This window comes from Microcebus murinus, chromosome 6 (assembly GCF_040939455.1).
Source record: "Microcebus murinus isolate Inina chromosome 6, M.murinus_Inina_mat1.0, whole genome shotgun sequence".
NCBI lineage: Eukaryota > Metazoa > Chordata > Mammalia > Primates > Cheirogaleidae > Microcebus > Microcebus murinus.
In genome coordinates, this window is record NC_134109.1 from 35068769 (window position 1) to 35081962 (window position 13194).

Sequence of the window (13194 nt, forward strand, 5' to 3'; positions counted from 1 at the left end):
ATAAGACAAAATACTGCTTGAGGCCTACCTTAAACTCACAGCTAGTTTTCTCTTCAATGCTTGTCAAATTTAGATGGTGTACAAGGCAAGAGATTAAAAAGTAAAGTTCAAAATCTCTAAAGGGCAGACTAAATTTCCTATACTTCAAGTCTGAGGAAAAATCCACTAAGTTCTGAATCAAAAGCCTGGAAGAAGTATGCCCTAGGAACAGAGGAGAAACAGAAGTGGGCTAGGTCTTACTAAAAACACAACACAGCCATATTCAATCATTGATTGCATTGGATTGAAATAATAAGCCCAGGGATAACATATCTCTAACAGAGGAAAGCCTCTGTTGCCTCCACAGCACCTTTATATACAACATGTGCCATAAAATTAAAAATTGCTAGACATGTAAAGAGCTAGAAAAATTTGACTAATAAAAGAAAAATCAATAGAAATTAATCAAAGGTGATCCAGATACTGAAATTAGCAGAAAATAAAATATTTGCATTAGAATAGCTATTTAAAGAAATTAAAAGAAACACAGAAAAGACAGATGACAAGTGGAGAACTTTCAAAGAAATTTGAAATTCTCAAAGAGAATCAACTGGATATTCTAGAATCAAAATAAATGAAAATTACTAATTGGGTGTGTTTAACAGAATGAACACAACAGAAGATAGTTTAAATAAGTTGGTATATAAAATGAAGTGCAAAGAGAAATTAGATTATGAAATACACATAAAAAGCATGCAAGACATCATAAAAAGAAGTCTAAAAATACATGTAATTAGAGTTCTAAAAAGAGAAAGAGAAAAAATGGCTCAGAAGCAGTATTTGAAGAGATAATGGTTGAAGATTTTGCAAAACTGATAAAAGACATCAACTTCCAGATAGAAGAAACTCAGTGAACTTCAAGCTGGATAAAAACAAATAAAGCCATATCTAGGTACACATAGTCAACTGCTTAATTAAAAACATAAAGAAAAATGTAAATGCAGCCAAAGAAAAAGACACACTTCTTAAAATAGCAGACTTCTCAATAGAAACTATGAAAGCCAAGAAACAATGGAATGACATTGTAAAAATGCTTTAAAAGAATTACTGCCAACCAAAATTCTATACTTAGAAAAAATATCTATCAAAAATTTAAGTTAAAAAGTTTTAAGAAAAAAGAAAATCTGACAGAATTTATTTCTATCTAGCCTGCATTACAAAAAATACTAAAGGATATTCTTCAGGCTGATAGAAATGATTCAACATGGGATAACTGAACTATAGGAAGGAATAAAAAACATTAGAAAGGATAAATATTTAATCAATTATAAAAGAATATGAGTGTTTAAAATATTAAAAACATAATGTACATTCTATAACCTGCACTGTATTAAAATATATGATAATAAAAACACTAAAAGTGGATGAGGTGTTAAAAGTTTAAGTACTACAAGATTCTTGCATTGCTGATAATGATTTCATTGTGAAAATGATAAAAATATTAACTTAAGATACACTGTAATAAAAAGGATATATTTTATAATAACTGAGGTAACCATTAAAACAATATATAATTAAAACTCTATTATATGTGAAAAAAATAGAATAAAAAAAATTACCAATCCAAAAGAAAGGAAGAAAGAAAAACAACAAGGATAAATGAAATGGGACAAATAAGAAAAAAAAAATAGCATCCAGTCACTGGATGCAAAAAAAAAAAAAAAAAGAAAAAGAAAAAAAAATAGCGAAGTAGTAAACTTAAACCTGGTAATTACACTAAACGTAAATGAACAAAACAAATCTAATTAAGAAGATAGATTGTCAGAATAGATAAAAATAACAAAATCCAACTCTCTATTCTGCTTATGAGAAACACTTTAAATATTTAGATTTATATTTCAATATAAGGACACAAGACAATTAAAATGTAAAAGATGGAAAAGGTTATGTCATGAAAACACTAACCAAAAGAAAGTTGGTAGAGCTATATAAATACCAAACAAATTGGACTTTATAGCTAAAAAAGTATTACTAGAGATACATAATGTAATTTCATAATGATCCAAGGGTTAATTCACAGAAAATAAATTAGTCTTGAATTTGCATTCACCAAAGGAAATGGTTTTAAGATATACAAAAGTTGACAGAGCTAAAAGAAAATAGATTCACAACAACTGTTGGAGATTCTAATATAACTCTCTCATAAAATGATAGAAAACATAATTTTAAAAATTAATATATTTGCATGAATTTAGAAAATCTGAATAACCTAATTAACCAGCCTAAATTAAATGCCATACATAAAAGATCCAACAACAGTAAAACACACATTTTTCTTAAGCATTCATCAACATAATTCAGTTGCTGAGTGATTAAATAAATTTCAAATTTTATCTGGCTGAAAAAGAAACTAGAAATCAAGAAAGAAAAATAAATGGAATAGCCCAATTTGGATGTTAAATAATATACTACTAAATAACCTATGGGTCAGTGTTACAGCTCTTTTAGAATCTGTCTAGGAGGTTTTCCAGTCCTAACCAGAAGACCCTCAAAACCCTCAAAAAAAAAAAAAAAAAAAAAAGAGAAAGAAAGAAAAAGAAGAAGGAAAAAAAGAGAAAGAAAGAAAAAGGGAGGGAAGGAAGGAAGGAAGGAAGGAAGGAAGGAAGGAAGGAAGGAAGGAAGGAAGGAAGGGAGGGAGGGAGGGAGGGAGGGAGGGAGGGAGGGAGGGAGGGAGGGAGGGAGGGAGGGAGGGAGGGAGGGAGGGAGGGAGGGAGGGAGGGAGGGAGGGGAAATAACCTATGGGTCAAAGAAGAGATCACAATAGAAACTGAAAATATTTTTAATTGAATGATGATAAAAATAGGACATCATCAAAACTTATGGGATATAACTTAAAGCTGTGCTTAGAAAGAAATGTGAAGCTTTCCAGGCATATATTAGAAACTAAAATAGAAAACAAACACACAATAGAAGAAAAAACAAAACACAGAGGTTGGTTCTTTAAAAAGGTAGATGAAATTAATAAACTCTTAGCAAGGTAAAAGGAGAAAACACAAATAACCAGTATTAAGAATGAAAAGGGAGACATTACTATAGATATTATAGGTATGAAAAAGAATATAAAATGGTATTAAGAACAATCTTATGCTAGTACATGTGAAAATATTGATAAAATGGACACATTCCTTAAAAATCATACCTTTCCAAAACTGGCATAAGAAAAAAGTAGAAAAGCTGACTAATTCAATTTCTATTAAAGAAATCAAATCCAGAATTTTAAATTTTCCCACATGTCCTCCTTCCTCCCCACCATCCCTCCCCACCAAAATACTCCAGGCCCAGATGGCTTCCTTGGTAGACAGAATTCTAACAAACATTTCAAAACAGAACAAATAATAAAATTTTGTACAAACTCTTCCATATAATAAAATTAGCCTGCATAACTGTAATATCAAAACCTGAAGGACATCATAAGAAGGAAAAATTATAGGTAACTATCTCATTAACACAAAAAAAAATCAAAAACAAAACACTGGCAAATTTAATGCAGTACCCCACTAAAACGTTCTCAGAGAAGGAGTATTTTCCCTAAGGAAAAGTAAGATATTCTTGATAACATAAGGAATAATGGATACAGGGTTGAAAAAAATAAAAGCCATATATAATAAAAGCTTATAATAATTATATGGCCGATGCTCTACACATTCCAATCTATGTCACTTACTCTAGGAATATAAGTATACTTCTTACATGAGAGATGAGCAGTTATAGAGAAGAGAGCATAGAAGATGATCTTCAAAACAACCAATTAGAACGATGGCTTCCCACATTCTATTACAAACTTCTTGAATAAAAATAAGACATGATCTGTGAAGAACAACATCAGTTTCCTTTCTACTGGTCTCAGTGTTCCATACTTGTTGCTGGAACAAATTTTTCCACCAGAAGATTTATGGTTTGGCTGTAATCCATCTGGGCACATTACACACAATTCAAAAAAACAGGTAATCATAAGTTAATTACACATTCTTTGTGGTCTGTGGATTTATAGTTTAACAGCTAGCATCTAAATTCCAGAAGAAATCTCTTCTGCTTTCCTGGGCCAAACAAACAAACAAAAAAAAACCTTATCAATGGACCAAAAGTCACATTTGAATTTTTTTAAGTTGTGTTCTCAAAACTAAATGCCCCTTAAATAACAAGGATTAAGCTAAAAGGAAAGTTGTCAATTAAGCATTCTTTACATTGTACAACTCTGTGAGATTCTGACACCCATCCAGTTTGAGCTTCACTGCTCAAGGGGGTTTCTGTACAAACGTCGGTAATTTTCTGGAAAATTTCAACTGTGACTAAGAAGCAATGTGGCTGGTTCAAATCCCAAGCAGCAAAAATTCTGTGAGCTGATAGCAATTTCACATTACTAAAGGTTGAAACAAAACAATCATGAAACATAAAAGGGCTGAGAAAGTATGTTTTCTCAGTTTTTAAAAGACAATCTACTACCTAATGTGCTAGCATTTAACAAATAAGAAAGAGATGTTTGGTAAAATACAAATACAAGGACGTAGAAAACCTAAATACCAAAGCCAACAGATCAATCATTAATTTTAGTCTAAATGTGCATCATCTCATGTCTACATTAATACTGTAAGAGTTTCCCAAGTTATCTCTTAATTCCAGTAAGGGACATGCCCCAAATCCATCTGAAAATCTAAATCGTCCCTAAACATTTTCACTGTGTCATTCTCCTGATAAAAAGCAACTATGGTTCCCTATTATCTATCAATCAGGTGTGTTTAAACTCAATTCTGGCTGTTTAAGACTACCATGATTTGACCTGATCCAATCTACTCAATCTCACTTCTGGTGTGGAAAGGCTGGAAGGTAAAATATGGCTACAAGTTCTTTGTAGGTCCACCAACCAAGAGGTGAAGTCTATTTCTTCCATCCTTGAATATGGGCAGACCTTTCAATTTGCAATAATCAACAGAATGTGATAGAATTGATGCTCTGTTATTTCTGATGCTCAGTCTTGAGAGACCTTGCAATTTCTGCTCTTGCTCTCTTGGAACACTACTATGTAAGAAACTTAGGCTATCCTGTCAGAAAGGAAACATGGAAGGGAACTAGCTGACGATCCCAACTCATCACTAAACATGACAGTGAGGTCATCTTGAACTGTCCAAATACAATCAAGCCACCAAATGACTGTCAGCCACAAAAGTGACTCTATATATAATTTTTTAAAAGCCTAGCTGAGGGCAGCCCAAATTTAAAAATCAAGAGCATATATGTGATTGTTGTTTTAAGCCCCTATGTTTATACATTACAGTATATTATATTATATTTTATTGTAACATATTATGAATATTTATAATTGTTTTATATATAATCCAAATATTAAAAAAGAATTGAATAAGAAAACAGATCATTCAATTTTTAAAACTAGACAACAGATTTGAATAAATACTTCACCAAAGAAGATATATGAATGGCAAATGAACACTTAAAAAAAAATGCTGAACATCATTAATTATAGAAATGCAAGTTAAAAACCTCAATAAGATAACACTACATATTTATTAGAATAGCTAAAACAAAAATAACTGACAATAGCAAGTGATATTGGTATTTATCCAAGAGAAATAAAAACTTATGTTGACACAAAAAATTATAGGGCAAAGGTTAATAGTGGCTTTGTTCATAATTGCCACAAAATGGAAACAATTTAATGTTCTTCAATTGGCAAATGGATTTTGCTATGGTTTGGATGTAGTTTGTCTCCATAAAAACTCATGTTAAAATTTGATTCCCAACAAGGCAGTGCTGGGAGGTGAGAACTAATGGGAGGTATTTGAGTCATGGAGGCAGATTCCTCATGAATAAATTAATGTCCTCCCTCTAGGGTGAGTTTTCACTCTCATGGGAATAAATTAGTTCTATCTCTTTCCCCATGCCCATTCCCCTTCTGAGTCCCACCATAAGTTGAAGCACCATGAGACCCACACCAGATAAAGCTGCCCAATCTTGGACTTTTCAGCCACCAGAATCATGAGCCCAAAAAACCTTTTTTCTCTATAAATTATCCAGTCTCATGTATTCTGTTATAGTAACACTAAACAGACTAAGATACACCTATATAATGGAATATTACTCAAAATTAAAAAGGAATAAAAATACCACTCTGCAATAAAAAAGACTAAAGTACTAATACACACAATAACACTGATGAATATCAAATACATTTTGCTAAATTTAAAAAGCCATAAAGCAAATTAACAGGTGGCAAAAAATAAACAAATAAATTTTAAAAGCCAGAATCAAAAGGCTACATAATACAAGATTCCATTTATAGGACATTCTGGGACCAGAAAAAAGTAGGACAGAAAAAATGTATCAGTAAGAGATTTTTTTGGTAATTGATGCGTCTCTGTTTTCTCTGGGAGGCAATACAGTTCATCAGAGCTCAGGTGTTGGAGTCACATATCACTTGTGAAAAGTGTCATTGGGCATATTAAACTACTTAACATCCCTATGATCCTTCATCTGTAAGATGGTTATGAAAATGGTACTAGCATCTCATAAAGATACTGTGGAAATCAATGAGATGATCCATGCAAAGTCTTTGGCACAATACCTGGCACATGGCAATTAATGATAGCTAGTTTAAATCATCAATTTTTGGTTCCCATAAAAATAAATGAGTAAGACTCTACTGAAAGATCACCTCCTCTATGACCCTTCCTGAGTACCCCCAAGTAGGAAATAAAATAATACACAAATTCAAGAAGTTGTACATTTTCCAACCCCTGACCACTCAGTATTTTACTGACTGGTACTCCTATAATAAATGACAGGGATAATGTTTCATTCATTTTTGTCTTAACACCTAGCATTGTCTTTCATAAGACATAAAAAGACCCAAAATAATATTATAGTGAAGAAAAAAGTCATGGAAGTAGATAAAGGGAAAAATCTGAGTTCTAAAGAAAGAGTGGAAGGCAGTGGTGGTGGAGGACCATACCACAGACATCCTCACTACGGTCTCAAGGGTAAAAAACACTGCCAACTACCTTCTTCCCTCACAGAATGCTCCTCAGTTTCTATAACATAGCTGTCTCCTGCTACTCTTCCACTTTCCATTACTCAATTTATTTGTTCTTCAAAAAGAAATGAACTTTCAGCTCTTTATCTCTACTCCATTTCCCTTAGAGGCAATTACCAGCTCTAGAGTAATGACTCACAAATCTTCATTTCAAGCCTCAACCTCTATCTTGAGGGATAGCAAGCACTAAATATATGATCATCTTCAATTATAAAGTAGAGGAATTAGAAGATACTAGGTAACTTTCAAACTCAATAACTGAAAAAAATACAAAGATCATCTATGTAATACTATGATTACTTGCTCCCTGAAAATAAGGAACTTTAGTTTTTCAAACACTTGATGCCTTCTAACAGATATATGTCATATTTTTTATAGACTAGAAGCAGCAACAATAGTAATTCTCCACATTCCATATCCATTTGTTTTATTTAATGATGAATTTTTGTTTCTTCATTTTAATAAGTTATAGTTAGACTAACTCAGCCTCCCAATTATGTCTTTGCTATAGTTCATACGACAAAATTTTTAATACACACTAATTTAATCATATAAAATTTGGATTTAATATTTAATATATCAAAATTAAGACAATTATAAGTAAAATATAAGCACAAAAATAAAATGGCATAGTCTTTCTATATTTAAATTCATATGCAAAATAAGAATGCCACTATGGAGAAATTCTCTATATTTAACACATTGACTGCCACACATACAAAAAAGAACAAAAACTTTTCCTTGGGGCCACAGTGTTTTATTACAAAAATAGAATAAAAATTTCAAGTATAATTTAAAGGTAAACATAAATAGAAAACCAAAATTTATTGACTTCTATTCATTTAATCCATGTTTTTAGAATTAAATTGTCAATATTAATTGTAACAATAAGAACATCAACATTTAAGATTTTATATATGCTTCATGCGGCTCCGGGGTCAAAACTAAAGTGAGTTAAATACAACTCTTGTGGCAATTAATGTATTAATACATAGATAGAAAAATATCCTAGGATATTTAAATTTCTGCAAAGAGAGCAATTTATAAAAATTATTAACTATTTTCAGTAGCTGAATGAAGCTCTATATCTAAAAGCAAAGTATAATATTTCATTATTCTCCCTTCAGTATTTCAGAACCTACCGGAGAGATTCAGCCATTCGCCTCAAGTCTTCATTCTGCTGTTTTAAGCGTTCTAGCTTTGCCAGAATCTTGGACAGTTCTCGGCTAGAGTGATCAGGGTGGTCATTATCTCGTACCAAGTGACCACCTATATAAAATAGCAAGGTCCCCCAGGCAAAAAGAATGAGCATAATCCAACGCCAGGAACCAGTCCATGGCCGCATTTTCAGATTTGCAACTCACTCCCCTGGATTCCTGGAGCTCAAAGAATTGAAAACATTGTAACTCTGTTTCTAGTTAGTGCACAGGTGAATAGACTTCTGTTGTTTCAACACATGATGCTTCAAATGATTCTCTTATGGTCCCGTGGTGAATCTTTCAAAGAGATCCTTCTGGTGATATGAGCAGGAAGCTTTATTGTCCTGTGCTTCATGGACTCTACATGCTGTGGAAAGAATAAGAAATGTATTTAAGTTATTTAAGATATGTAAAATAGCATATACTAAGATTCATGGAGTTAAAGGAACCACACTGGTGTTGACTGGCCAACAGGATGGAAGATAACCGAATTGCCTAATAACAAGCAAAAAGTAAAAGCTTTAAGTCTGTATACTAAATCAACCACATACATTAGGGCTCTACTAGAAAACAGATTAATTAGCCTGAAAGTTCTCTTAAGCACCATCATTCACTTTTCCTTCTTACGTTATTGTGCAATAGCTCATACAGGGAGCTTAAGATTGTATCTTTGAATAATCAATCAAAACCAAAATGTTTTCAACTACATATTTTGGGGTAATGTGTTCATTATCTCAAACAGAAACATGTTCTCTGTCTGAATGAATTCATTCCTTTAAGTTCTCGACTCCTTTCTCCTCCTCCTCATTGCTCAGCTGCATTATATTGGTTAACTCTGCAAGTGACAGGCAAATTGTCACTTCAAGAATAAATCCTAAAACTGGCATGCATTTAGCTAAGCAAAGGTTATCACAGCCACTAACCAGCTGGCAACCATTCTAGCCATCACAAGCAAAGGTTTCAATGGATCAGGCTAGACTATTCCTTCCTCAAATTTATTAAAAATATCAACATTTACAACAGAATTTTAATACTAGTTACATCATAGTTAATGTGCATCTTAAACTACAAATGCACATGCTTTTATAGGCCTGGTTATGGGTTTCAATTGTCATTTCTCCATTATCAAGCGTAGAATTCCCTTGGAAACAAAACTATTTTCTCCCTAAAAAAAGAATTTGTAGGTAAAGATATAATTCAAAACCATTTGACAACTCCAGAGCTATAGAAGTCATATATCCAGGCACAGAGTTACTTGTAGAAGAGAACAGAGAAAAAAACAGGATACAGTTTCTGTACATAAGATTGACTATGAGGGGAATTTGACTACTAATTAAGTTATAAAAGATTAGATAGAAAAGTTGGAGAAGGGGTTTTAAAAATCACAGCACAAGGCCACTATTTTTCAACTTCTGAACGTCAAATCTCAATTGTTTTAAGTGACCAAGTATTCAGAAAGAAGAAAATCTCTTCAGATGAGTGGCCTAGAAATGCTCGAGTGCCTTCCCATTTACTCCTCCACTATTTACCTTGATGTTATTGGTTTACACTGGCTAAAACATACAATGAAAAGAACTGTACTCACTGAAAATCATTTGGAAACCAAATAAAAAAGCAAAAAGCAAAATGAAAATTTTTTGTCTGTTGTTTTATTAACTATTCTTAAATCTATCAATATCACTGTTTGTATTGACTTCATTATTTGTCCTGTCCTTTTCTCAAAATTCTTTCTCAAATTCTGGCTCTTCTAATCTCAGGTATCCTCATCTATTCACCAAAACATAAGAAAAACATAAGAATAATTAAAGTTTATTCAATGTTTCAGATAAAAGATCTAGTCATATGAGGTATACTTTACATCTGATGTAAAAACAATACAGACATTCAGGGCTTCCTGATTTAAAAATAAATTAATTAATCCATTCTGACATCCTACAGAAATGGATTCAATTTAGTATGTATTAAACAAAAAATGTAAGTATTAAATTTGAATTAATAGTATTTATTTATTTTTGAGACAGAGTCTCACTCTGTTGCCCAGGATAGTGTGTCATGTCATCAGCCTAGCTCACAGCAACCTCAAACTCCTGGGCTCAAGCAATCCTCCTGCCTCAGCCTCCCAAGTAGCTGGGACTACAGGCATGTGCCACAATGTCTGGCTAATTTTTCTATATATATTTTTAGTTGTCCATATAATTTCTTTGAATTTTAAGTAGAGACGGGGTCTTGCTCTTGCTCAGGCTGGTCTCGAACTCCTGAGCTCAAATGATCCACCTGCCTTGGCCTCCCAGAGTGCTAGGGATTATAGGCATAAGTCCCTGTGCTCGGCCTGAGTTAATAATTTTTTGTGACAACATATGCAATACTGTAAAATACCATTATATACCACATGCTGAACCTATAATATATCCTACTTAACTCCAAGCTATTAAGATATAACTTGTCCCTCAGTATATACAGGGGATTGAGTTCCAGGAAAACCCTCCAGCCCTTCCCCTATTGCTGCAGATATCAAAATCCACAAATGTTCAAGTCTCTTATATAAAATAGCATAATATTTGCATATAACCTACATACATCCTTCTGACTTTAAATCATCTCTAGATTACTTATAATTCCTAATACAATGTAAATGCTATGTAAATAGTTGCTGTACTGTCTTTTTTAAATTTGTACTATTTTTTATTATTTTTTTCCAAATATTTTTGATCCACAGTTCATTGAACACATGGATGTATAAACCACAGATACAGAGGGCCAACAGTATATAAGATATCAAAGTGTTTTTTTCTTTTCCTTCATAACAAAAGTAACTTAGAAAGACAGACAACTAAAGCAAAGATAGCTTTCTAAAATTGAATAATTTAAATAAAAAATAATAAAAAGATATGCTACATTTTCCTTAGAATTACAACAAAAATTATCATATTTAAAGCCAACAAAAGATATAACTTGAATAGTAATAAAAGTTTACAGATACATAAATTTTGTTATACAAAGTACTTTAGATTTTTATAGCCACTATTAAAAATATCCAAGACATTAAATTACTACGTTACAAAGTCATAATGATAGTACATGAATTGTATAAAGCAAAAATTATTATAGGAACAAAATATGGTCATTTTCTTAATTAACAGCATCATCTGAACTCTGTTTTTGGAGAGAATGTTTCCCATGATTTTATTGTTCTTAGCCAGTATTTAAAAACGGGAACAACAGAACCAAGCCAGGTTGAAAAATGAGTAGTTTCTTAGGTAATTTTCCTTAGCATGGTTTAAACAAGCAGATATAGAATTTTTTCCCTATCTACTAACCAAAATGAATGCTTGCTTACTCACTCATTATGTTTATTGTTTGAACCATGCCTGTTAAAATATAAACTACATAATTTTTATTCATTTTGTTCACTGATGTATCCCAAGCATTTAGGACAGTACCTGCCACTAGGTAGACACTAGTGAATATTTTTGAATGAATGAATGAATGAATGAGGGCCAGGCATGGTGGCTCATGCCTGTAATCTCAGCACTTTGGGAGGCTGAGGCAGGAGGACGGCTTAGGGATAGGAAGTTAAGAATAGCCTGAGCAAGAGCCAGACCTCAGCTCTACAAAAAACAGAAGAATTAGCTGGGCACATGCCTGTAGTCTTAGCTACTCAGGAGGCTAAGGCAGGAGGATCACTTGAGCCCAGGAGATTGAGGTTGCAGTGCACTATGATGATGCCACTGCACTAATTCAGGCAACAGAGCAAGACCCTATCTCAAAAATAAATAAATAAATATGGGAATGAGTGAGTAAAGAATATCATATATAACAGATATGTCATAGAGTCCAAGCACATCAGATGCAACTGCATTTATGCCCCACTAAAGACAACAAATCTGAATGGAGAAAGTGAGAAAGACGCGATTATAAGGCAAATGGTTCAAAAATAAAGTCATTAATAAACTTTAAGATTTATTACTGTCAACATATACCTTACAAGACACTCCTCAATTGACTAAAATTAATTGGCCTGAAAGACCATAAGACTAGAAGTCTTTTGGTTTACCTTTTCACCATGAAAAGATTTCTTATTTGCCTCATCTGGAATATTCACTTTGCAAAGACAAATGGTATGATTGAAGAAAGTATGTATAGCCATTGATAGGAAAGTCAACTTATTTTTCAAAGTATTAGTGGAAAATGTCAAATTTATTAGTAAAAATATTTCAACATTACATATACCATGAACTAATTTCTAACTAGAATTTAAATAGCAGTGCTTGAGATTTCTCCTCAGAGTGAGTTGCTTTCAAATATTCATCAATTTATTACTGTTTGAGATTCACGAAGTACCCTTCATCTGCAGAATATTAAATGGATTGAAATGTGTCAGCCTTCTTTCTACAAAGGTATTTGATTAGTGATATCACTTTAAAAAAAGAGAGATTCTCACACTATGTCTCCCAGGCTAGACTGATATCACTTTTTGGGGGTACTAAGGTATTTAAATGATCCATTTATTTTGGTATTTACAGAGTTCTTTGGGTTATATTTGCTTAATGTCTCTGGAACAATAAATACATTATATGTAATTTTTCAAAGTACTTTCCTTAACCTGGTAGCTACAGTTCAGTATCAGTAAGATAAGTAGCTTTAACAAAGTTGCTATGAGGCTTAAATAAGGTTAATATACATAAAGCATTTACTATAATGCCTCTGCCTGGAGGCATTTACTAAACATCAGCACAGAAAGTGATAACCCAAACAAAGCACAGCTATCTTCCTCAGGTGGGAAGACTGAGACCAAAGTTCAGGGTATTTAAGGTGAGTGGAATAGGCAGGTCAGTGTATTAAAGAAGAGGGAGCTGCCTAGGAAAAAAGCTCCAGAAATTTGCATAGCAGATCCTTTGAGTCTTTGGCCAG

At 32.6% G+C, this 13194-nt stretch overlaps 1 protein-coding gene and 1 non-coding gene across 11 annotated transcripts in view; one reads left to right on the forward strand and one right to left on the reverse strand.

The window, feature by feature from the left end:
- The window catches only part of FUT8 (fucosyltransferase 8), a 293680-nt gene that overhangs the window by 161677 nt on the left and 118809 nt on the right, over window positions 1-13194 (reverse strand). For all 10 annotated transcript variants that reach the window (XM_076003949.1, XM_076003953.1, XM_076003948.1 and 7 more), the window contains one exon: window positions 8227-8650. In XM_076003949.1, the coding sequence (XP_075860064.1) occupies window positions 8227-8429 (203 nt within the window). In that variant the 5' untranslated portion in view covers window positions 8430-8650. The remainder of the gene's footprint in view (window positions 1-8226; window positions 8651-13194) is intronic.
- On the forward strand, window positions 2468-2529 carry LOC142871700 (U7 small nuclear RNA). Its single transcript, XR_012919916.1, has one exon. It is a non-coding gene; the product is annotated as a U7 small nuclear RNA (small nuclear RNA).